Here is a 26,741-nt window from a genome sequence, read left to right on the forward strand (position 1 = left end):
AATTTTAATGCTCCAAGACTGTGGATGCTGCATTATCCAAAAATGGAGTGTGAGAGCAAAACACAGAAATATACCCTGTTTGGAATGCTGAAGAAGTGAAAATTATCCCAATTTTCCTTTGCAGAGGAAAGCAAAAGTAGTCCCTCAAAGAAACCATCAGGTGAAGGAGAGGTACCACCAATTCCAGAGGGACAGACAGAAAGAGTAGAAAAGCCGGTGGAAGGTGCGGAGTCAGATAGCAGCAGTGCCCGTGAGTATTGCCCCCTCCCTAAGAGTCATAGACATCAACTTAAAAAATCCTACTGCATCCTGAAATTGCTTTTGTTTGCTTACTGTTGTTAGAAGTAACATAAGGCCACAAAGATTAGATAAACAATTATTTTTTTCTACTTTTTCAGCTTGTTCACTTTGTGCACTTCACAGCACTTAATAAGCAGTCCATTTTGCTTTCCCATGGACAGTCTCTGCTCCCTTGGTTGTTTGTATTGGTGTGTCACATGATAACAGGGAGAGACAAACATGTTAACAAAAAAGATAATCTGACTGTAAAACAATAAGAATTGACAGAAATGACTAGGATTGAGGAATAGAACCTGAAACTCATGTTTATAGCTGACTACAATTCCTGCTGACAATATCCGTTCAATGCATTGAGCTCCAGTGAGGAACTATCTAGAGCAGCACATTAGTAGAAAGCCTTTGTTAGCACAATGTCTCCATGGCAACCTGCTTTACGTGAAGGAGTGAAGTGCTACACGTTTGTACTGATTAGTCAGCATAATATTATGCGTTCAATATCTACTGAAGAAAGAAGCCTCAAACTTGGCTTGTTTTCCTAAATCTAACAAAGTTTGAATAAAACTGTCCCAGTAGCTTTAAGGTCTCAAGGTTTAAAGTCAGTAAAGATGACATATCTTACAAATATTGACAGAAGTTGTCTGCTATGTGTATGGGGCAGTGAATTTTCAAATCATTCTTACCTTGGTTATTAAGAACCCAGATTTTTCTAATCTTAGAAAAACACATGCTATTCATTCGAGGCTATTCACGGGATAGGTTTCATAGTACAAAGATAGCAGATCTATTTTTAGACACTAGAGTGCATATCATTTATTTGGAGAGAGGAAAGAATTAATGAATAATCCACTTTTGCAGTTAGGTATAAATGTCAATACCCTATCTGACTAAAGCTCTTTTTTGTGTCACTATTTCTGAAACACAGAGGAAGATGAGGAGCAGGAGGAGGATACTGAGAAATCCCCAGAGCCAGAAAAAAAGCCTGAGAAGCTAGAAAGGAAAATCTCAGAGACCTTCTTCTATAACTATGAAGATTTGTGCTCGCAACCCTTTGTGACATCAGACTCTGGGATACCAATTAACCTCCTCACTCTCATGTATCCTCCTCATGCTGTATTGTATAGACTTAGATCTAGGGTTTTCTTATCTAAAAGCTGCAGTATATTATTTCCTCCAGGTGTAAGGGAGGAACAGGAAAGAATGTGTGATTTTCAGATGCACAGGTGGTTTTCCATTGGGACTCAGTGAAGTTGCTGTGAGGAAACCCCTCTTTGTCTCTTTTCTGCATCAGGGCAAGTCTATACTATAAAATTAAGTTGACCTAAATTACGTTGATGTAGAGCCACTGCAGTAATTGAATTGGTTTTGCTCATCCACACCACGCTGCTTGTGTTGGCAGTGCACGTCCTCACCAGGAGAGCTTGCACTGATTTAACTGCCAGTGTGGGGCATGGGGGGTGGTTTCTGAAAGGCAGCAACAGTCGATGTAAGCAACACAGTGTCTATACTGACACTGCATCGACCTAACAACATCGACTTAAGCGCTACGCCTCTCGAAGAGGTAGAGTTACTAAGTCGGTGTAGTGGGCAAGTTACAGTGGTGGGAGCTACATTTTAGTGTAGACAATTACAGACTTAGGTTGACGTAATCTGCCTTACGTTGACCTAACTATAGTGTAGACCAGGCCTCAAACTGGCAGAGGGAGAGAGCTTGAGGGCTTGTCTACACGGAGCATGACTGTGTACTGCTGGGAGTCTGATTTCTAAAGCCCACTAATGTGTTGCACGTTAATTGGTTGTGTAGACCCTGCTGGTGCGCACCAGATGTCCCCTAGTGCACTTAACATAGACCATGCAGGTGTGCACTATGTTAAAGTGCACGAGAAAACTTTTGGTGTACACCAGCAGGGTCTACATGACCAATTAATGTGAAACACACTAGTGCACTTTAGAAATCACCCCTCCTTCCACAGTACACATTACTTCTCCATGTAGACAAGCCCTGAGACATTGCTTTGGTTCTGTCTCTTGCCTACAGTGCGCTTTGTAATCTGATCAATTTCTTTTATATTTTATATGAAAAGAGAACATTAAGACAATAGAATATGAATTCTTAGGAGAGCTCCAGAGATCAGGATAGGCCATAAAAAATGGAGTCTGACATGGAGTTGGAGGGATGGTACATAAATCTTTTAAATATTTCATTTATATTTTCCCCAATTATTTGTAATACCTTGATGGGTTTTAGCTTCATCATGGCACCAGTCTTAAAACAAACCAAAGCCGGACCAACAGAGTAACAATCACCCAACTCAGTGTTCCCACCTGGGTTTGCTCTAGTTTTTAGTATTAATACCTTTATTGCTATTACGTGGAAGAAATAAACCTCAAGGTCTAAGGTCAATGCTTTTCCTTAGTGAGCTGTTCACAGACACTCTTTTGGTTATGACTGCACCAAAAGTGCAAACCTGCAATTGCTGGATAATCAAACACTCCTCTACGTAGCAGGCAACCAACTGGTGCTCTTGGACCTGAAAACTAAATATCAGAGTTATCTCCGGAGCAGCAGCGGTGGTGGAATTGGCATTATCACGGTATGGCTTTTATTTGCCTCTTTAGGAAGAAGATCCCTTTCTAGAGTTTAAAACTTATAGTAGTGAAACAGTCTGGGTGTCTCAGTTGTTTCACGGAAGATTTCCACAGTTGCCTGCATATTTGGGCTTGGATGAAAGAACAGCATTGATTAAAGGGTGGAAAAGAAAAGTCAGTAATCTCAGATGTGTGACCAGTAGCAATCCATCAAGGTGTATTACATGGACCTAGTTGATTAATAGTCAGAGAACAAACAGCTGCATATCTTAAATAGGTCCAGGTTCCAGGCCATACTAATTGGCAAGAGTCAACTGGGTTTCACTTTTTGTTGTTTTAAAATTTTATTTATTAAAATGCTCTGGATACAGTTTAATTGTTTTTGTTCAATACATCATCTATCCTGATTACAGTTAATATTGGTTAAATGTTTCATTTGGAATTTCAAGTACATAGTTAAATGGAGTGAAATGTTGTCCAATTTCACTGTAGCAAGCTCCTCTCTGTGGGCCAGATTATGAAACACTTACTCTGGTTTATCACCATCTTATTCCACAAATAGTCCTGTTGGATAATTGATACTATTCCAAGAAAGTAAGGCTATCAAAATCTGGCACTATGCTGTTTCGTTATATTGTAAGCAACACTTCTTGGAGAATCACATCCTCACATCTCCTGCACAGAGCTGGGTGATGTTTTTTTACGGGCAAATTAATTATTTGAGCTAAAATGCATTTTTCTATTGAGCAAAACTATTTGCAAATATGGGTCAAATTTGCATATAATTTTGGCTGAATAAAAATAATGGAAAAAATCAAAAAAGAGTTGAAACAGTTTTGACATTTTTAAAATGAAATATGTAAACTTTGTTTCAAAATTACAGTTTGCGTTGAAGTTTAGCTACATTTGTTTAAAAAAACCTTTAAAAGGGTATAAGCACCCAAAAAGTAATAAAATATAAAAATATTTTGGGTCAAATGAAACATTTTGTTCAACCCAAAACAATTTTTTCCTGTTTTTGTTTTGGCCACATAAGTGAAAAAAAAATTATTTGCTCAACTCCACTACTGTAGAACAGCCCCTGAATGTGCTGTTGCTAAGTTTGCTCCTATTCTCCAATAGTAGAAGGATAGCAGTGCCCTAAATGCTGTCCATGGGGAGATGGATTGGTGGGCTGAATGCAGGTGAGATGATCAAAGAAGCAGGATAAATGCAAATTATTGCATGGTTCCACAATGTGTGTGGTGGTATACAACTTGATATTTAGTTGAGGCCAGCCAAAGGGGATATCGGAGTATGTAACAGTCTTTGCTTTTTCTAGGTACATCCTAGTAAACAGTATTTTGCAGTAGGAGAAAAAGGATGGAAGCCAAACATCATCATCTATGAGTATCCTTCACTAAAGCCATACAGAATACTCCGAGGTAGGTTAAATAGGACTATTTCGGTATTACATGGATACAGCAGAGTTTATAGACTCCAGCAAGTGGAATAATGTTCCATTTTAGATCTTTTACTAATTATATAATCTTTTGGTACTTGAAAATCAAATACAGAGAACTGATTGTAAGTGGTTGTCCTTGCACTCTTGGGTGTGTGGAAAATAGCCAACTGTTGGCTGACTCTGCTTCAGCACTAGCCAAATAACGAGAACTGAGCTCTTTTTAAGCTCTTTGTGGACATCTGTCCTTCCAGGTGGGACTGAGGAAGCCTATGCATTTGCTGATTTTAACCATTATGGAACGCTACTGGCCAGCGTTGGGAGCAGCCCTGACTACATGTTGACAATCTGGGATTGGAAACAGGAAAAGATTGTGCTGAGGTCAAAAGCTTTTTCACAGGATGTTTATAAGGTCACATTCTCTCCTGAAAATGAAGAGCAACTCACCACTTCTGGAGCAGGACACATCAAGTAGGTTGGTTCACAAACATCAATTGATGGGAATTGTCAAAGTTAGATTCAGGACTCACAATTTGTTAGACCACTCTGTTTATTAGCACAGCACTTTGCTAATACATTCAGATAATGTGAGCACCATGCAAGACCCACACTACCTTATTTTATACAGATAAAAAGGGCGCAAACTTAACAAGAGGACAAAGAAAGCAGAACTGACAAGTTTACCTGAGGCTAGACATACATATTCTATTTCCTTACTAACTTTTACAGATCTCCAGCTAATGTTCCACCATTAGCTTAAGTGGACTCATTGTTTATGCCTTAATGTTCCTTTTCCTGACACCTGTATTTTAACATTCCTTATTTCTGCTTAAAGGTACATACAGCATTTCTTTAATCCATTCTATTTTTACAATATAATTCATTCTACTTTCACAATCGCTCCTTTGGTCAAGCTACGCAATGACCAACAATTACTGGGTTTTACATATTAACCGTTCTTTATTTTTTTGTTTATTAGCGATATTTAAAATCATCATATTAGCACTCTGTTTTGGGGCAGTCACCTGGGTGGCATACCTTACACAATTCTGGATACAACAGGAGATTAACTGAAAACATACAAAAATCATTAGGATTTCAAACAGGATAGTCAGGGCTCCCTGAAACAACCAGTTTTTTATGCCAAAGAAATTGAACAGGTTACTTAGCCACTTCCATAAAGAACTCGGCTCTTCATGGGGAAGATATGCGATTTGTTTTAAGCGGCTAGCGCGATTTATTACCTTATTGGTGTCGTCAGGTATAAACACACAACATTCTTTTCCAATGAGAGCACAGGTTCCTCTTTTGGCCGCCAGCACTATGTCCAATGCCTGACGGTTTTGGAGGGCCATCTGTCGGATCGACCCTGTTTCTTTGGCCAGGGCTCTTAAACTCTCTTCGGTTTTATTTGCCATTATTTAAAATACTGCTTGTAACCTTAAGAGCCTTTTGCATGGTGTATTACTCCCCCAAGTGGGATAACAGAACCGCCAATGGCCTTTTTCCAGGTTAAGGGGCTTATGTTATTTACATACCATTGGGCATCTGGTAAGTTCCTTCTTCTTCGCCTGAAATTACGGAGGCGTTCTTGTGGGAAGGACCCTAGCACTCGGAATTGTGGGAAGAGTCGGGCGGGATAACAGATACCTGACCAGTTAGCTGGTAACGCAGTATAAGCTTTGGTCCCACAAACCCAATGATGGCCTATTAAGGCCGGGAAGGGTCGGTTGCACCCATTTGTCACATAGGTGCCTGCAAAGGAGGAGTAATATTTTTCAAAGGGCACAGGGTAATTCTCCTTATGAGGAGTGGTGTTATTTGCATGGCATTGAAAGATTGTATTGTTTTTACTAAGGTTAATGTAGGGGGAACATGAGATTGATTTTTCTGTTTTGATCCCAGGTCAAGAAAAAATGTATATCCCCATACCCGGCCCGCCACTCTTTAGTTTTGTTCGAATAATCCCATACACCATTGGCCACAATATGCCGAAGGCAATGGCTTTTTTCCAGATCCAGCTCTGTCCCATTACACACCCAACACCAATGACCTTTTACCTCCACCACACTTATCTATTTAGATGCATTTATTCCCACTGCTTCCCAAGTGTCATTGCTGTTCCATGTTTTGTTAAACGGACGAGGTCCTCCAGTGAGGTCTGGGGAATTGAGTGGGATTGCCAGGACGGGAACACCAGCTTGAGAGTGGGCTGGGATGTGGCTGCAGACCCAGCAATTAGAAATATTAAGGATCTGAGCTATCCTCACTTGCTGCTGGATAAAAGAATTGTCATTGTGGACTCCCCAGACCTTAAGACACCAGTAGCCGAGGAACAGGCGCCACCAGAGGCGCATGTTGGAGGCAAGGCCCTTCTGGTTCTTTCAACCTTCAACTGAGGGAACCGCAGTCACGGTTTTATGTTCACCAGGCAGCAGGCGCTAGGCTCGCTACTGCTTTTTTTTGGGCCTTGCTTTAGGTTGTCGTCTGCTTCTGGCAACCCTTACGAGAGCGAAGATTGTAAGGTATTGCAGGCTATTCCTTTACATCTTCTTCTGGAGTCAAAATTGACTCTGTGTGGTTCTGAGGTGATGGTTGGTTCGCTGGGGATGGTGCCTTCTTACACTGCGAAGCATGTATCCACGCAGCGATGCCAGATAGTTTAACGGCCGTCTGGGTAGTAAGCAGTACCTGATGAGGACCCTTCCACCGGGGCTCCAAGGCGTGTTTTCAATGATGGTGCCATATGTAGACCCAATCACCTGGCTCGAGGTCAGCGTCAGAGGTGGGTTCCGTCGGCCAGGTGGCTCGAACCTGTGAATGGAAGTGACTTACAGCTTGCATTAATCCCTTGCAATATTGAAGGAGCGTACTGTGAGTCAAGTTCAAGTCTGGGACTGGAGTAATGGTAGCCATAGCTCGCATAGGGCATCCCATAACAATTTCAAATGGACTCAATTTATGCCTCTGGGATGGAGTGGATCGCATTTCCATAAGGGCCAGTGGTAAAGCCGCTGGCCAGCTTAACCCTATAGAGTCACAAATTTCAGCAAGCTTATTCTTAAGTACACCATTTCATTTTTCAACTGCACCTGCGCTTTGTGGGTGGTAGGGACAGTGCAACAGATGTGTGATATGTAATACACGATCCAGGTGTTGAACAAGTTGTCTGGTAAAATGTGTACCCCAATCACTGGACAGAGTGGCAGGAATTCCCTTGGCAGGCATAATATGATTTAACAAACATTTGGCAACAGACAGTGAGTCAGCCTTTCGACAAGGAAAGGCTTCGATCCAACCAGAAAATAAACATACCATAACCAAAATAAATTCATATTGTTGACACTTAGGCATTTGTACAAAATCAAGTTGCCAATGCAAGAATGGTGCTTGGGGCAGGCCCCGGAACCCCTGAGCCACTTTTACAGGTTTACCAATATTGTGGCTTTGGCAAGTGGTACAGGAGGCACAGTGGCGGGCTGCAAAAAAGCTGAAATGGGGGGCCCACCATCCTGCCTTAAGCAACAGAGGGTCCTGTGGCACCTTTAAGACTAACAGAAGTATTGGGAGCATAAGCTTTCGTGGGTAAGAACCTCACTTCTTCAGATGCAAGAAGAAGAAGTCTTGCATCTGAAGAAGTGAGGTTCTTACCCACGAAAGCTTATGCTCCCAATACTTCTGTTAGTCTTAAAGGTGCCACAGGACCCTCTGTTGCTTTTTACAGATTCAGACTAACACGGCTACCCCTCTGATACTTGACATCCTGCCTTAGTTACAGCAGAGACCATTCCCTCCTTTCCGACATGCAAAACACCGTGTAGCAGGGTGGCCAGCGATGGGAGGAGTGAAAAGGGGGCCACAAAGGCGCCAGTAGGCGAACGCCAAAGGGAATCAGGATGTAGAGAGCAACCCTGGGCAACCCAGGAGTCCTTTTCGGCTTCTGGGGCAGAGTCTTGGAGCAGGGTGAGGTTAGTGAGGGACGGCGGTGGTATAGAAACAGAAAGGGAACCTACGAATGCATCTGGGGAAGGTTCTATGGCAGCAGCACGTTTAGCAGAGGTGTCAGCAACTGCGTTACCCTTAGCAACATCAGTATCCACCATCGAGTGGCCAGGGCACTTAACAATAGCTAGGGCAGATGGAAGTAAAACTGCATACAGGAGAGCAGCGATGTAGGGGCCATTTTTGATAGGGGTACTGGCGGAGTTAAGGAAACCCCGAGCCTGCCAGAGGGTGCCAAAGTCATGTACAACCCCAAAAGCATAGCGGGAGTTAGTGTAAATGGTGGCGGAGCGTTCCTCCGCCAAAAAGCAGGCACGGGTGAGGGCAACTAATTTGGCAGCTTGCGCTGAGGTTACAGAAGGTAAAGGCGCAGCTTCTAGAGTTTCAGAGAGTGACACTACAGTGTATCCTGCAAGGAGACGACCTTGGTTGTCTCGGTGATATACGAAGCCGACAGCAGTAAAAGTTTATACCTGGTAAGGCGGGCGGAGGAGAGGTGGCCTGTGTTACGTTGTAGCAGGAGAGTTTCCACAGAGTGAGGTACCATGAGGGTAAGAGGAGAGCGGAGGACAAGGGATTCGGACATTTTGACTAGGCACGCTGCGGCAGCCACAACACGCAGGCAGGGGGGTAAGCCTTGGGCAACAGGGTCCAAAGTGGCAGAGAAATAAGCCACTGGGTGGTTTTTGTCTCCGTGCATCTGAGTGAGGACTTCCAGTGCACACCCAGATTGTTCGTGGCAGAAAAGGGTAAAAGGCTTAGAATAGTCAGGCAGCCCTAAGGCGGGGCAGAAGCCAAACCCTGTTTGAGGGAAACAAAGGCAGAGTCGGCCTCAGGGGGCCACGGCATGGGGTCAGGCACAGAGACTCGAGTGAGTTCCTGGAGAGGTTTTGCAAGGGAGGCATATTGGGGAATTCATTGCCTGCAAAATCCAGCCATTTCCAAAAACTTTCGGACCTGGCGTGGGGAGCGGGGTCGGGGAAAACTGAGGATAGCTTGGATGTGGGCGGGAGAAAGTGTATGGGAACCCTGGGAGAGGAGGGAGAGAACCCTGGGAGAGAACCCTGTCTCTATGTGACAGAGGCTTGACAGAGCTGTAGCTTAGAGCGAGAAGCCTTGTGACCCTTCTTTGCTAGGGCAGTAAGGAGCACTAAAGAATCAGATTCTGAGGCAGACAACGAAGGGGAACAGAGGAGTAGATCATCTATATATTGAACTAGTGTGGACCTGGACGGAAAAACAAGATCAGCAAGGTCTCGGGCTAATGCTTGGGAAAAGTAAGATGGGCTTTTAGTATACCCCTGAGGGAGCGTGGTCCACGTGTACTGCTGCCCCTTGTAAGAAAAGGCAAAAAGATACTGGGAGTCAGGGTGAACCGGGACAGAAAAGAAAGCAGAGCACAAATCAACAACAGTAAAATGAGTCCCACCTGGTGGGATAGAAGCCAGAATTGTTGCTGGGTTAGGGACAACAGGAAAGGTGAGTATAACATTGCGGTTAATGGCTCGAAGATCCTGAACAAACTGCCACGATTTACCATTAGCTTTTCGAACTGGGAGGATAGGGGTGTTACAGGGGCTGGAGCAGGGGACAGTAATGCCTTGTTCCCGCAGGGCGGTCATGACCGGAGCAATGCCAGCCTTTGCTTCGGGGTTTAAAGGGTATTGAGACAGGCGAGGCAGGGGTTTGGAGGAGTCAACAGTAATGCAGATGGGGTCAGTATTTAAGCGGCCCACTTCAGATGGGTGGGTTGGCCAGAGAGAGGATGGGACCTGCGAAATTAGGTGTTCAAGGGACGGGATCAATGGGTAACAGGGAACTGGAGTGGAAAGGGGAGTTTCAGACAGCAGGGAGGCCACAGAATCACTCAGAGAGGACTGGGGGATTTGTAAGTAGACACCATCCGGGGAACAATAGATGGTACAGCCAAGTTTACATAACAGATCCCGACCGAAAAGGTTTACCGGAGTGGAATCAGAGAGAAGGAATGCATGATCCGCGGAAAGGGGACCAACCTGGACCGGTAGAGGTTTTGAAAGGGGATAAGGGGTTGGGACTCCCGTAATACCCACAGTGGACACGGTTTTTCCGGAGCGGGGAACCGCAGGCAGATCGGTATTAAGAACTGCAGAAAGCGAAGCTCCCGTATTAACAAGGAAAGGGAGAGAAAGATTATTAATAGTCAAAACACACTCACCCGTGGGAGTGAGAGGTAGTAAAGGAGCTAAAATTTCCTGAGGTTCCCCGGCGTCCCGTTATTGTTGTGGGACAAAGTAAGGCTGGGGATTGTCGGGCTGTGCCGACAGGGGGTCTAACTGGTTATTTACAGAGCTATTATGCCGGTTTGGACACTCATTCTTCCAATGTCCGGGCTGCTTACAGTAATTACAAACATCCCCAAAACCCGAAAATCCAGTTCCACGACCCCTCCCGCGACCATGTCCCCTTCTCTGGAACCTTCCCCGTCCCCGATACTGTTTGCCCTGCCCTGAATAATGTTTTATTTGCAGGGCCATTAATTTTTGAGAGGACTGTTCCTTCTTTTCTTTCAGAGTGCATTGGCAGTGCTCTGCCACTGTTTGCAATTTGTCCATGGTTTCGGTCTTCCACCCAACACTTATTCACTTTAGCATACTGCCAATAGCAGGTAGGAGGCCATTAACAAACGCATGAGCCAGGGCACCCTGTTAATTTTTATCTGGTTGCTGTATACCAGAAAGTTGCAGAAAAACACCAGTCAGCCGGGTGTGACAGTTGCCCGGGTTTTTTCCCTGTCGCTGTTTACAGCAGTGTATGGCCGTCCAGTTGGTTTTAGGAGTCCATACTCGAGGGATGGCTTCAAGTAGATTTTTAGCTCGGTCCTTACACTTTTTCCAGTATTTAGCATCAGGTCCGGTGTCTGGCAAATTAGAGTGGCGCTCACTGACTGGCCAATTTGCTGCTGTGAGCCATTTTTCATGTTCGCTAGGGGTTACAAGTAGCTTACACAGCTGCAGGAGGTCTGCCTCAGAGGGTTTATAGGTGTCGCATACTAACAAAAATTCCTCTGCGAATTTGGTAGGATTTTCCAGGGGCTTTGGAAAGCTTTTTACAATTGAAAGGAGCTTTGAGCGAGTCCAGGGTTTATAGCTCCAAGTGGGACCCCATTCTTGGCCCCCAGTATGCAGGATTCGGAGGGGAGCCTGGACAGTTTTAGAGCTAGAGCGCAAGCAACAGGCCCAATCCTTATTCAGGCTATCTTTGCATGTATAAGAAAAAGCAGAGGAGTCAGGCAGACTGGAGGGTTCTTTACAGGCCTGAGCGGTACCGGAGGAATGGGCCTGGGCGGCATTGGACGGTCCAGACTGGTCTGAACTGGTGACCTCTGAGAATTGTTCCTGAACTGGGGAGGCTGGTGATAGTCTATTGATCCGACGCAAGGCTACCAAGCCAATTAATGCGTCATCATTGTCCCCAGAATTTAACAAGAGGTTTTCTTTGTCCTCTTTCACAATGAGATGGGAGTATGAAGGGGGTTGGGATCGATTTGAGTCTGCTCGGAGAACGGGGTAAAGGGGAGCACTCGGTCTGGTGGTGGGAGAGGAGGCTTCCAATAAAACTTTTAACTTATCATTTGAATCTTTGAGAGAGGCGAGTTTCGATTCTGTCCACCTACGATTTGCCTCTTCTCACCACTGCATGAAATAATCAACCTCTCCTCTGGCCAATTTAGTTTTAGGTTGGCTGAGTTTGTCTTTTAAGACGTCCACTCGGTCTTTGTCCCAAGATCCTAAGAGTGGCCACTGAGTTTTGGGATCTCCCTGAGTTAATCTAGACCATTTTTCCAGAAATTTACAGGAGTCTGGACCCTTCCTAAAATACATAAAATGAGCCGGCGTTCCTTTAGGGAACTGTCCCGACTTAGACGTCTGGTTACCCATACAGGAGGACTTTACACACACCAATCACACAAGAAGGAAATTCGGGTTAGTCAGAGCGATGCCCGGTGTAACACACAAAAGGAGCCCACAGGCTACTGCCTCAATCGCCCTTGCTTTCACACCAAGGGTTTTACCCAAGGTGCGGTGCGGCTGCGATTGTGCAGATTTCACTCACTCAGACCGCGAGGACAGGAGCCCTTGGTCGGCCGATCCCCAGACGGAGACAGCGCCCAGACTCAAACACTCCACAGGAGGACGGATAGACACAGAGACAGGACAGTCCTCAGTCCGGACAAAACACAGAAATAATTACCTGACCAGATTCCTGATGTCAGATCCTGGGATCCCTACCAGAACAGAATGGGAACCAACAGGTTCGATGGCGTAGACTTCACTGTGGTCATGCACCCTTCCGTTCAGGAGGAGGACCGCTCGGGCCAAATGCCCAGGTGCCGGCTGCCACGGTCATCCTACAAAATCGGTCAGGAATCACACGGCCCCAGTGAAGATGGTTGCCATCTCGGTGGAACCTCCAAATTGTCAAAGTTAGATTCAGGACTCACAATTTGTTAGACCACTCTGTTTATTAGCACAGCACTTTGCTAATACATTCAGATAATGTGAGCACCATGCAAGACCCACACTACCTTATTTTATACAGATAAAAAGGGTGCAAACTTAACAAGAGGACAAAGAAAGCAGAACTGACAAGTTTACCTGAGGCTAGACATACATATTCAATTTCCTTACTAACTTTTACAGATCTCCGGCTAATGTTCCAACATTAACTTAAGTGGACTCGTTGTTTATGCCTTAATGTTCCTTTTCCTGACACCTGTATTTTAACATTCCTTATTTCTGCTTAAAGGAACATACAGCATTTCTTTAATCCATTCTATTTTTACAATATAATTCATTCTACTTTCACAGAAGTAACTAAAAAATCATGAAACTTACAAGGTGATTGACTAATAAGAATATGATTGTTAACAGGTGCACAACAATGGGGAACAGTGTTCTGCTTAGCAATACAAATGTTGAAACCTCTGCTTTCCAAAAGAGATAATAGAAATGATAGAAACAAAAGGTTGGAAGGGATCTCGCCAGGTCATCTAGTCCAGTCCTCTGCACTGAGGCAGGACTAAAGATTATCTAAACCATCCCTGACCTGTGTTTTTCTAACCTGTTCTTTAAAACCTCCAGTGATGGAGATTCCACAACCTCCCTAGGCAATTTGTTCCGGTGCTTAACTACCCTGACAGTTAAGAATTTTTTGTTGTTTGGTAATGGTGTAATGGAATGCCCAATAAACTGCTCCACTGTTGATCTTCAAAAGTGCATTGGGAGTGGGGAGAACTATTTAAAAGAAATATTTCTATCAACCTCTGTTCTAGCTGTTGGGTCAGCACATGGCTCTTCTCTGCATTCTGGGCTTCTTACCTGTTGGTGTCTCTTTGGCTTTGTGAAATGGGCTGACACATGCTGTTTGGTCAGTTTTAAGAACTAATCACAAAACATGGCCAAAACAGCCCATAAGAGCACCAAAAAGGAAGATACAGTCTGTTTTATAGGTAAATTTGGGTTCCTATTGTAATTAAAAATGGACCAAAGCATTATGCTTTTTGGGGGTAGGGACCATCTTTTTGTCCTATTTGTACAGTACCAAGCACAATGGGATCCTGATAGATGACGGGGATGGTACTGCAATACAAATAATAAATAATACTAACAATGATGAATCCAAATACCTGTAAATTTTACCGAGGAATCAAATAAAAATCCCTACATACTTGCAATTTGATTCCAATTTGGATCTAAACCGAGAAGGGGTTTATTTTCAAGGTCTAAACTGATGAGACTTTACTGATAGTTGAAATCTTACAAAATAAGATTTCTGGTGAGATTTTTTTCCATTTTGAGCTAAAACGTCATTAAAATGGCTTGAAATATTTCAGTGCCATAAAATGCACACTTGATCCCTAACCCTGATTTGCTCTCAATTATAGCATGGTCCCAAGACATAGCCTAAATATAATCTGGATCCTGATCCACATACCACGAACTTGGACCATCTCTAATTGAAATAGGAGATGATAGTTTGTCTACAATAGAGTCATTCTCCTGTACTTCTATATCTGTGTAACATTTCTGCATGCTTTGTTAGAAGTAACTTTGGAGATACAGGCCTAAATTCTGGCTCATTTAGATTAAAGCAACTCCACTGAAGTCCATGGGGTTACACAGAATGGAATCCAGTGGAGAAGTTATCCATAGGATTTCAATAGATGAGCATCCTACATTGGAGAACAACCAGAGAGAAAAGTAGGCTTCTTCAAGTAAATATGGAAAGTATTGCAAGATGGATATATAAATTGATTTAGCACCTATTTAAATATTAGTCTCTCTATTTTCCCCTGCCCATATTTTTCTAGTTTTTTCATGGAAGTAGGTGAAGGGAAAGTTTGTTTTTTTTGAGGGGAGGTGGGTGGCCGTGGTGTGTAATAAACGCCTGACTGGGGTCAGGGTGGGTTTGGTGACCGACTCATCTTGTGGGTACGCAGGTGTGTTGGGGCATTTCAGTCCCACTCAGTAACAACAACAAAAAATAACCCTGGATAGCCTCATTCAGCACATATAAAGTTTTATCTAATTTTTAAAAACTACAAACCCTTATATTTAAAAATAATTAATTGAGTAGTCCACACATTGGAGATATTCATGATACGATGACATCAGAGCCTGAGATACAGTACTTTCTAGATACAATCTCAAGTGTAACCCCAAAGACTATGTTTTCTGTACTCAGGTTCTGGAAGATGGCCCATACATTCACAGGGCTCAAGCTACAAGGAGCATTGGGCAGGTTTGGTAAAACAGCTGTGACTGACATTGTAGGGTATGTGGAGCTGCCTGATGGGAAGGTGAGTAGAGTAAATGAGTACAACTGTTTCCTTTCTCCTTCTCAGGGACTGAACAAAGATCCATTGAAGTCAATGGGAGTCTTCCCATTCACTTCAGAATGCTTTGGATTAGGCCTTCTATGCACAATCAAATATACAGCCGTGAATCTAATATTGACATTAACTGGCAATAAATTGGCTTATTTTTTAACAGTTTAAAAGTATCCATTATTATTGTGATTCTCAGACAAATGAGCTTTCTTAATTTAAAGTAAAGGCTGTAGTGAGCTAAGATATTCACCAGTCTCTCACCAATATCTGCACATTGATATGTTATAACACTCATGTATTACTCTTCACTTGCATGAAAGGTTATCTCTGGATCTGAATGGGGCAACTTGCTGCTTTGGGAAGGGGGCCTCATCAAAGTAGAGCTCTGTCGAACTGGACATAGACCCTGTCACAATGGCCCTGTTAATCAGTTAGTTCTGGATGAGGGAGAGCTGGTCACTGTTGGAGGAGATGGCTACATTAGGGTGAGTATTTTTTCCTCAAATAGCCTGGACGCATATTTGGTATACAGAGTCTTGTTAATAGTGGGAAAGGGAAGTAACTGTTAGCCTACATGTTGTATTGGGAGTAGCCTATTGACGGAGTTTCTCTCCGTGATCACTGTCTAAGAATGAATTTTGACAAGGAACTGGATAGGAGCAGATCTCTTTCCACAATGTAGATGTTTGGATGAGATCACATTTAAATAACTTTGTACCTACTAATGCTAGAGAAATCCCTTCTGTGCACTAATAAATCAGAATCAATGTCAATGATGTCTTTAACAAGTTTTATTTTTTAGTTTTGTCTTTAACAACTTTGGGGATGTTTTGTGTGTGTGTAGCTTAGGTTTATGTTAGTCATTTTCAGGCCTTGTTAACATATCACATACTATTCAAAGGATAAATCACAGTGGTGTTTGAAATTAATTTCTGATCATGTGAACACTCAAGGCATTTGTGTAAGTAACTAGTACCTCTGTCATTTTATTTCAAAGATGTATCCATTTCAACTGAGCAACAAACCCCTGTTAAAGAAAAATAAATAATGGGACATCCTCAACTTAAAATCAAACCAATTTTTAAAAATGAGTTAAAAGTAGTCTCAAGTTCTTCATCTGCTTTTGATTCTACTTGCTAATTTGTGGGTTTTACAATCATATTTTCCTGTTTTGTTTTTAAATTAATGGAGATATCCTATCTCCTAGAACTGGAAGGGACCTTGAAAGGTCATCGAGTCCAGCCCCCTGCCTTCACTAGCAGGACCAAGTACTGATTTTTTGCCCCAACTCCCTAAGTGGCCCCCTCAAGGATTCAACTCACAACCCTGGGTTTAGCAGGCCAATGCTCAAACCACTGAGCTATCCCTCCCCCCTTTTGTTTGTTTTTAGTTTAGTTTCCTCCCCTATTGCTGCATAAAAGACCCAAACAATGGAAAACTGAGTGTTCAGGGAAAGAGGGAAACTGACAGTAGACAAATTACTGTTAAATGCTCAAAATAAACAAAGTGAAAAAAGTGTGTTTTTTTCCATCTAATCTTTTAGTTGTAGTAATTATAGGCAGTGGTTACAGCTGTAGGAAAAAAGTTTCAGATGAGGTTTTTGGTTTGATTTTTTTTTTTTTTTTTTACATTGATGGTATTCTTTATGTAAATGTCGTCCTGGCAAAAGGGTGCTGAACTGGCAGATCTGGAAACCGAAATCTGCTCTTTATCCACAGAGCAGGCAGTAGAGGTGCAAGCTTTCTCACTCTGTCCTTTCACACTGCCTCACTAGGGACAACCTCTAGGAGGCAGTTTTACTCTCCATAGTTGTGACACTGCCAACATGTGTACTAAGTAGTGCCAACTGTAGTTAATGATTTTTGGGATATGGGTAATAATCCAATTCCTAGAGGACAGAGACCTATAAACACATTTTACATGGGCCACTGAACAGATATTAGATGGTAACAGCCTCTGATTGGCTTGAACATGACCTGGAGCAGTCATAGTAATGTAGACATGACAGGCTCCCTATTCTATATCCTGAGCCACCCATTCCCTTGGATTCTTATCATTTTATTTTATATTGCCATTGTGCGTGTTAATGTGAGATGTGTTGGCATTTGGATTAATGAACGCTGTTCTGTTCACTTCCAACTGCTTGAAGGTGTGGGACTTTGAGACGATAGATGCAGCTGATTCTGTGGATGACACAGGTCTACTAGAGATGGAGCATATGAATGAACTTCTTGTTGGCAAGAATGTCAACTTGAGCTCCATCATGAAAATTCATGATCTTGGACAGCCCATTTGGTATGCTCAGGTAAGACATATTTGCATTCTTATCAGCTCTGTGGAGCAATATTGGAGAGACATGTGGTGATGCATTGCCAGAGGAAATCTGCTTTGAGGCAATCTGTTTTTTCTTGTAGAACTAGTACCCTGTCTCCTCCTGGATTATTTTTAGAGTAGAATAACATTTGAGTCTCTCTTCTGGCTTTGAGAGCGGGAGCTACATAGGAGTGGGAGAATTTGGAAGTGTCATTCCCAGGCTTCATTGCCCTGTTCTGCTGCTGAGCACCAGGTGAAATTGACATCGGACTATGAGGTCTAAATCCTGTTTCTTCCAGATGATTTTGAGATTCTTACCTACAGTATTTGTAAGGAATTACAAGGACTGATGCTATTTTCAAACTTAATTTGAAAGAACATTCAGGTGTTAAATATTTATTTCTTTAGGATTCCAATGGAGCCATCTGGAAGCTTGATCTGAGTTTTTCAAATGTCGTAAGTTTTATTCCTACCCACCCTGTTTTTTAAGTTCCTTTAATTACACTGTGTGGCTGCACAGTGCCATCCAACTTTTGACCAACTGTACAGCTGAGGATTTAGTGTTATTATCAGGCACATCTTTATGATTTATCTTCACTGCTTCATTAATTACAATTATTGGCCAAGATTTTCAAAGGTAACTATTGATTTTGGGTCCCTCAATTATTGACTGCTAAACTGGAGCTACCTTAAAGGGGCCTGATTCTCAAAGGGTGGGAAGTGACGGACATTAATATGGGAAGTTAATGTGCGGGCTGCTACTGCAACCTGTCTGGATAGGTATTTCTGAAGTGCCCATCACTATTGTATCTAGATGACACTGAGGACAACATTCACATCTCTCAGAGGGGTAGCCGTGTTAGTCTGGATCTGTAAAAAGTGACAAAGAGTCCTGTGGCACCTGATAGACTACTGTAGATCCAGTCTATCAGGTGCCACAGGACTCTTTGTTGCTTTTTACATTCACATCTCTGTTCATTTGATCAAACTGATTGCTACTATTACTGCTGTAGATCTGCTCTTGGTGGAGAGGGTCACATGAGCAGAAAAGTTAAAACAGACACTTAGTGTTTGATCAGAAATTCCATCAAGCAGATCCCGTAGCAGCAGATAAATGAAGTTGCAGCACAATTATGGCAAAAAGCTATGTAGAAAGTGTATAGTAAATACAGCAGTGTATATGGAAACCTATTTTTCTCCTTGGGTTGGAAAAAGACTTCCAGTGAAATATAAAGCCCTTGGCTTAAGGTTATTTTCTCAGCCTTCAGAGCAATAGTTTTCTATTATAAATTTGATCTCCAGGCATTGTACCTCCCAATATAATGTTATTCACCTTTATTTTTACATATCTGATGCCATATTTTTAAATCCAGGTGCTTAATATGCCTGTAAAAATTTGCTCATGCACCCGTTGTACAATCAAAACGAGCATTTGCAGGTACAAAAAGGGAACTGTATTTGTGGGTATCCTGTTGCATGTATAAACACCACATTTTTGCATGCAGTAGATATAGGGCAGATTTTGCACGTTTATTTTAGATGTCCATTTTATGTTGATGAGGCATTGCAAGCCGTTTTCAGTCTCTGAATGTAGGAGAACTCTGTTCTGATTTCTCCGTAGACCCATGATCCAGAGTGCCTGTTTACCTTTCACTCGGGAAAGATTGAAGCCATGGGTGTCTCTCCTGTCACATATCTCATGGCCACTACTGCACTTGACCGTAAGTACAACTCTTCCCTAAGCGGTTAACTTGTAAGGGCAGGGTTGCAGCTGTCGGGCTCATTGTGGAATTATTCTGTTTTAAACTAATGTGTTTAGTTCACAGTTGTAGTGGAAGTGTGTCTTTACTTTGTAAGGATATCTACCAGCTGGTCATTATTCCTGGGGACAGTTTTTTTTAATAATTAGAACAGATCATTAATGGGTTGAAGCCACATAAAGTGCAAGGAGTGTCTGAGCTCAAGAACTAGGTTTTCAATTAAAGAAAGTCTCAATGTGAAGCTTTATAAACTCTGCTCACTGTGAAAGAACAACAGAAAAGGGGAGAATTTTGTTTAAATAACAGCTTTCATATTCCAGACTCAGTGGATCAATAACAGTGTTTTATTCTGTGTTTTGTAATGCACCACATACATTTATGGCACTGTATAAACAGTTCTGAGTATTAATACTTGTGCCTTTCTTGGCAATTGCAACAGCTATCATGTCCTCATTAATAGTTTATCTCGGACTATGGACATTTATTTAATTTATGAAAGTGTGCCTGAGCAAGCCTTTAGCACTTCACTTTAGCAACTGTTAGAGAGGGAAGGAATATTGGCCAGTTCATTGACATTATCCTTCATGCTTTTCAGAAAGTGCCACAGAGTCTTAAACTTGATCTTGTCAGCTATTAATTATGTATGGTGTACTACTTGAATCCATGCATTGTGGCCTGAAGGCAAAATTCCTACCAATTGAGCCAAACTGACACCTATGAGGGTTGCTGGTTGTTATTGAACTGTATGCACTAACAGGGGTTTCCACATCCCATTAATTCCAGCTAAAGTGAAACTGGCTGTTATCTGGATTCTTCTCCATTTTAACCCATTTAATCACTTTCCTCAAAGGCATATCCAAGAATCATCATATCATTTTTTCTTATGCTGTCAGCACAGGACTTCCTTTAGTACATGTCAGTGTTGCTCCTGTGACTACTCAAGAATGACCCCAGCTGGCCAATGAGGCTCATTCCTCCTTGTTCAGAGCCGAATATATTATTTCCGCAACAGTCTCAGCCCCTATTACCCTTGGGTGTCAGTGTTTAGGTCAGAATTAATAAAGCTAGTGTTTCCTTCGTGATAGTACAGAAAGCTACAGTACAACATAACCATCAGCCAGGTACTTGCACTTGTGAGTTTTGATGTGAAATGAAAGATTACTAACTTTCCATTCAACCTTTCATTAAGATACATCAGAAATTTGTCCATAAATCTTAACAAGTAGTTTTTCAAGAAAAAATTGTCTGCAATAACCTGTCTCCTTTCCTCTCCCATCTGTTTTACACAGACTCAGTGCGTATCTATGATTTCATTGGCAATTGTCAGTTGACTGAGATTAAGTTTAAACAGGGAGGAACGGCACTGACTTGGGCACCCCGAGTGGTAAGTTTACCCTACTGCAGTGTGTTAACATGGATTCATAATGTGGCTATTTCATTGCAATCACACATATTCATGACACAGGGTTTTAATAAAATTATTGGCCAGCTTTGGCCTTTATGAATCACCATTGGTGAGGTTATTTCACAGTGGTAAGATAAAGGTCTGGGAAATTTTTTCTTCCTTCACTGGGATACGTGCATATGAGCAAGCTTTTTGCACTATAGAGGATTATCCCAGAGCACTAGAGCTTGGATTTATTGTATGGGTGTTTCCCCATTTGTCTTGGTTTGCCAGGCATTCTACATGGCCTGTTGTACGGATTTGTAAAGGTGAGCAATGTGGACACTCCCAGATAATACTCTGAGTCTATGTCTAGAATAGAGTTTTTGCTCTTTAACTCAAGCTTATTAATTGCTGAAATGGGGTGGCAGTCACCTCTTGCGAGCGCCCTTGTGACCGGGGCTCCAGAGAGGCCACGCTGAGATTGCTCAATTAGGGCAAACTGCAAAGAATGGGGCAGACAATCCCCCAAATTGGTGGTTATTCTAATACTTAGATTCACCAAGGGAGAAACAAAACAGCTTCCACAATACCTTACTGGTTATCCAGAAGCCAGAAATACAGTTCCCTTAAAGTAACCCAGCCTTGAGCTCCCAGCCAGACAGCCAAGTCAAATATGATGAGGATTACTGAAAATCTTGTTAACCATATAAAAGGTTCTACCAATCCCAAAGGAACAGACACATTACCCACCAGGTTAATGAATATCTCAGATCTTATCCAAATACACACTTACAGACAATTCTTTTTAACTAAACTAAGATTTATTAAAAAGAAAAGAGTGTATTGGTTAAAAGATCTTTATACATACAGATATGAATAAAGTTCTTAGGTCAGTTTCATAGAAGAGATGATGAGCTTTAGAAGTGCAAAAAGTACTTTCAGAATTAGTCCATAGGTTACAGTCCAATGTCCAATATCAGGGTGATCCAGATGGGACTGGATACCTCAGTCTTGTGACTCAAACTTCCCCTGATGAAGCTTAAGCAGATCTGAGATAAAAGGATCAGCAGCCAAGATTTCTTCATATAGATCACTGGCAGGCTGTAATAGCCTCTTGACAGCAGGTATTCCTTGGGTGAAGAATAGCTGATTTGTAGTAAAACTACCTATTTCCTATGTATACACAAGTAACTAGTTGCATTCATCAGCATAAGGTAATTATCCATTAAGCAGTTCATAGACAGTTTACTACAAACTTCAAAGAGAAATATAGACAATGACATTATTACACCCAAGTTTCATCTAAATGTTAATATTCCCTTTAGATCTCAGAATCAGTGGGTATAGTAATAGACTGGAACCGTCTGTTTACATCTAACAAGATATAAGTAAACACATACAGTCAGTATTACCTCTAATTCTCTAACAATACAGGTTTGCATTTCAAAGCTCTAGTCTATAGAACATGAAATGGCCCTAATTACCATTTATATACTTCTATGGAGTGTCTATTCTACCTTTTAAAAACATATTAGCTAATTTGAGTTAATTAGCAATCAATTAACTTGAGTTAAACTCTTGTGTAGACATGTATTTGAGCAAACATTTATAGTAAGCCTGCAGAAGTCACTTATACCGGCAGTCAGAGAGAGAAATACTGTACCTTGATTTTTAAAGGGTAGGGTGGCTTTATGACTGTGCTTTCAAGAGCATTTGTGCTATGCAGTCTTATGACTATATTATAGGTGACCAATTGTGTGCTTATGGAGTAAGCTGATTGGGCCCTACAAATATACAGCACTATACTCAGGGCCAGATTTACAAGGGTAAACAGATACTTTTAAAGATGCAGCTAGGTACCTAACTCTCATTGAAAGTCAGTGGGAATTAGGCACCTTACCTGCTTATGCTTTTGTAAATCCCACTAGATGCCTCTCTGCATCTTTAAGTGCTTAAATACCTTTGTAAATCTGGCCCATAGTGCATCCTAGAACTTTTTCATTCAGTTTCCTTTGAAGTATTGATATCTGAACACTGCCTGAGGGAGAATACTTGGCTAGATGGATAAAAGGACTGAGCCCAGTATGTAAGTTCCTACTGCAAGTAGCTAGTCAATGAAAGTAAGTCAATTTATATCATATGCTATGAGCCATTTATTTGTCTAGGATCATTTAAATATCTCTTCCCTAAAAAGAATATTAGAAGCTGCTGTTGGTTCAGATAGTGTCCCTAGCCTCTGTTTACCAGAAGCTGGGAATGGGCGACAGGCGATGGATCATTTGATGATTGCCCTGTTCTGTTCATTCCCTCTGGGGCACCTGGCATTGGCCACTATCAGAAGACAGGATACTTGGCTAGATGGACCTTTGGTCTGACCCAATATGGCGGTTCTTACATTCTTACACCACTGTCCTGTGAGTTACAAGCATGTGAGTCCCTCTGGCCTGACATCAAAATCAAAGCTCATTTTCCATGGTGGTATGTAGCACCGCTAAAGACTACTAGGCTTTTAAAATTAAACTATGTTCCCTGCATGTGACTCTTTCCTTCATGTATGTGGACAATAGAAACTACATATAGAATGATTTATGAGATGGGGTATATGTTAACTCTAGAGCTGTGTGTTATACAGTTTCTCAATATCAGCCTGATGTTGATCCCAGGTAAAGTAATGGAGTAGCTGATATGGAACTTTATTAAATTAAATTATCCTCTAATACTTTATTAATGCCAATCAGCAAAGATTTATGGGAAATTGACCCTGTCAAACTAACTTAATTTTTTAAATGAAAATGCGTATTTGGTTGATAAAGGCAATGGACTCAATACAATATACTTCATTAAGGTATTTGATGTGGCACTGCACTATGTTTTGATTAAAAAATTAGAACAATACAAAATGAACATGGGACACATTAAATGGATTAACAGTGGACTGACAGGTCTCATAATGTAATTATATTTGGGGACTCATCATTGAGCAGGTGTGTTTCTAGTGGGGCCCCACAGTGATTAGTTTTTGCCCTACGCTATTTAACATTATTATTAATGACCTGGAAGGAAACAAAATCATCACCAAGAAAGTTTGCAGATGACACACAGATTAGGGGAGTGGTAAATAATGAAGAATACAAGTCACTGATGCAGAGTGATCTGGATCGCTTGGTAGAATTGGAAGTCAAATCCTACTGAGGAAGATAGAAAGGAGCATAAATTCTGGCAAGTCGAGGGTAAAAGTATAATTAGGCAGGCCAAAAAAGAATTTGAAGAGCAACTAACAAAAGACAAAATATAACAGCAATTTTTTTTAAAGTATGTCAGAAGCAGGAAGAGCAGGAAGCCTGCCATGTAATCAATGGGGCCACTGGATGATCAAGGTGCTAAAGGAACTCTCAAAGAAGACAAGGCTGTTGCAGAAAAACTAAATGAAGTGTTTGCATTGGTCTTCACTGCAGAGGATGTGAGGGAGATTTCTACACTGGAGCCATTCTTTCTGATGGCAGATCTGAAGAGCTGTCCCAGGTTGAGGTGTCAGTAGAGAAGGTTTTGGAACAAACTGATAAATTAAATGGTAGTAAGTCATCAGAACCAGATGGTATTCACCTAAGAGTTCTGAAGGAACTCAATTATGAAATTGCAGAACTACTAACTGTGGTATATGTAACCTGTTGCTTAAGTGAACCTCTGTTCAGATGACTGGAGGATAGATAATCTAACACTGATTTTTAAGAATCTCCAAAGGCGATACTGGTAATTACAGGCCAGTAAGCTTAACTTCCATACCAGGAAATTGGTTGAAGCTATAGAGAAGAACAGAAATATCAGACATGTAGATGAACATGATATGTTGGGGAAGAGTCAACACAGCTTTTGTAAAGGGAAATCATGCCTTACCAATCTATTAAAATTCTTTGAGGGGGTCAACAAATAGGTGGACAAAGGTGATCCAGTGGATATAGTGTACTTGGATTTTCAGAAAGCCTTCAACAAGGTACGTACCGAAAGGCTCTTAAGCAAAGGAAGTAGTTATGTCATAAGAGGAAAGGTCCGCTCATGGATCACTAAATGGTTAAAACTCAGGAAATAAAGGGTAGGAATAAATGGCGAGTTTTCGGTATGGAGTGTACTGGGACCAATGCTGTTTAACATGTTCATAAATGATGTGGGAAAAGGGGTAAACAATGAGGTTGCAAAATTCGCAGACAATACAAAATGACTCAAAATAGTTAAGTCTAAAGCAGACTGCAAAGAGTTATGAAGGAATCTCACAAAACTGAGTGATTGCATAACAAAATGGCAGATGAAATTAATTGTTTATAAATGAAAAGTAATGCACTTTGGAAAACATAATCCCAATTTTACATATAAAATAACGGGGTCTAAATTAGCTGTTGCCACTCAAGAAAGAGATCTTGGAGTCATTGTGGACAGTTCTCTGAAAACATGTGCTCAATCTGGAGTGGCTGTCAAAACGCTAGCAATGTTAGGAACCATTAGGAAAGGAACAGGTAAGACAGGAAATATCATAATGCCACTATATAAATCCATGGTGCACCCACACCTGGAATACTACCTCCACTTTTAGTTGCCCCATCTCAAAAAAGATATATAAGAATTGGAAAAGATACAAGAAGGGCAACAAAAGTTATCAGGGGTATGGAACAGCTTCCATATGAAGAAAGATTAAAAAGATTTGTATTATTCATGTTAGAAAGGAGATGACTGAGGGGGATATGATAGAAGTCTATAAAATCATGAATGGTGTGGAGAAAGTGAGTAGGGAGGTGTTATTTACCTCTTCACATAACACAAGAACCCAGGATCACCCAATGAAATTAATAGGCATCAGGTTAAAAACTAACATAAGGAACTAAACAGGCAACCTGTGGAACTTGTTGCCATGGGTTGTAGTGAAGGCCAAAACCATAACTAGGTTAAAAAAAGAATTGAGTAAGTCCATGGAGGATAGGTCCATCAATGGCTATTAGCCAACATGGTCAGGGATGCAACTCCATGCTCTGGATGGCCCTAAACTTCTGACTGCCAGAAGCTGGGAGTGGAGGACAGGCGGGTAGATGGATCCCTCAATAATTGCCCTGTTCTCTTTATTACCTCTGAAGCATCTGACATTGGCCACTGTTGGAAGACAGTATACTGGGCTAGATGGATCATTAGTCTGACTCAGTATGGCCATTCTTATGTTGTTCTAATGGTAAACTGGTTGAAGCGAATAATGTGTTTTAATATGGCCAAATGTAAGGTTATACATCTAGGAACAAATAATTTATGCCATACTTACAGGATGAGGCACTCTATCCTGAGAAGTAGCGATTCTGAAAAAGATGTGGGGGTCATGGTGTATAGTCAGCCGAACCTGAGCTCACAGTGTGATGATGTAGTAACAAGAGCTAACGCAGTCCCTGGATACATAAATGGGAATATTGAGTAGGAGTGCAGAGGTTATATTACTTCTGTATTTGGCACTGGTGCAACTGCTACAGGAATATTTGATAGTGGGCTCTTCAGTTTAGCAGACAAAGGTATAACAAGATTGAATGGCTGGAGGTTGAAGCTAGACAAATTCAGAGTGGAAATAAGGTGTACATTTTTAACCATGAGAGCAATTAACCATTGGAACAACTTACCAAGGTTTGTGGTGGCTAAAATCAAGGTTGGATGTTTTTCTAAAAGATATGCTTTAGTTCAAACAAGAATTATTTTGAGGAAGGTATGGTCTGTGTTATGTATGTTCACAGTGGTCTCTCTTGGCCTTGGAGTCTACAAATTTTATCTTTTGCCTGAAGATGCAAGTGTTTTTAATTTCATTACACACAGGTAAATCCCAAAGGAGGTCTAATTGCTGTTGGGTTTGAAGATGGTGTTGTTCGCATTATTGAAGTTTATGATCCCAGGGGACTCGCCATTGTTGCAGGACGGACCAATGTAGGGAATGCAGAGATGCGTCTGAAACAAGCTTTTAAACCCCACACTGCTGCAGTTACAGCCTTGGCATATGAACGAAATGGGGAAGTAATTGCCACAGGGGTATGTCCGACTTATTCACTGAATTGTTTTTATTAA

General features: G+C 41.7%; 1 protein-coding gene across 1 annotated transcript in view; it reads left to right on the plus strand.

Moving 5' to 3' along the window:
* Positions 1 to 26,741, plus strand: part of CFAP44 (cilia and flagella associated protein 44) — a 75,661-nt gene that overhangs the window by 11,811 nt on the left and 37,109 nt on the right. Inside the window, exons 6-17 of the mRNA XM_065423448.1 lie at positions 125 to 250; positions 1,223 to 1,394; positions 2,729 to 2,891; positions 4,208 to 4,310; positions 4,582 to 4,798; positions 15,056 to 15,170; positions 15,521 to 15,685; positions 17,350 to 17,505; positions 17,922 to 17,969; positions 19,135 to 19,234; positions 20,563 to 20,657; positions 26,496 to 26,705. Of these exons, the coding sequence (XP_065279520.1) occupies positions 125 to 250; positions 1,223 to 1,394; positions 2,729 to 2,891; positions 4,208 to 4,310; positions 4,582 to 4,798; positions 15,056 to 15,170; positions 15,521 to 15,685; positions 17,350 to 17,505; positions 17,922 to 17,969; positions 19,135 to 19,234; positions 20,563 to 20,657; positions 26,496 to 26,705 (1,670 nt within the window). The remainder of the gene's footprint in view (positions 1 to 124; positions 251 to 1,222; positions 1,395 to 2,728; positions 2,892 to 4,207; positions 4,311 to 4,581; positions 4,799 to 15,055; positions 15,171 to 15,520; positions 15,686 to 17,349; positions 17,506 to 17,921; positions 17,970 to 19,134; positions 19,235 to 20,562; positions 20,658 to 26,495; positions 26,706 to 26,741) is intronic.

Source organism: Emys orbicularis, chromosome 1 (genome assembly GCF_028017835.1).
Source record: "Emys orbicularis isolate rEmyOrb1 chromosome 1, rEmyOrb1.hap1, whole genome shotgun sequence".
NCBI classification, from domain to species: domain Eukaryota; kingdom Metazoa; phylum Chordata; order Testudines; family Emydidae; genus Emys; species Emys orbicularis.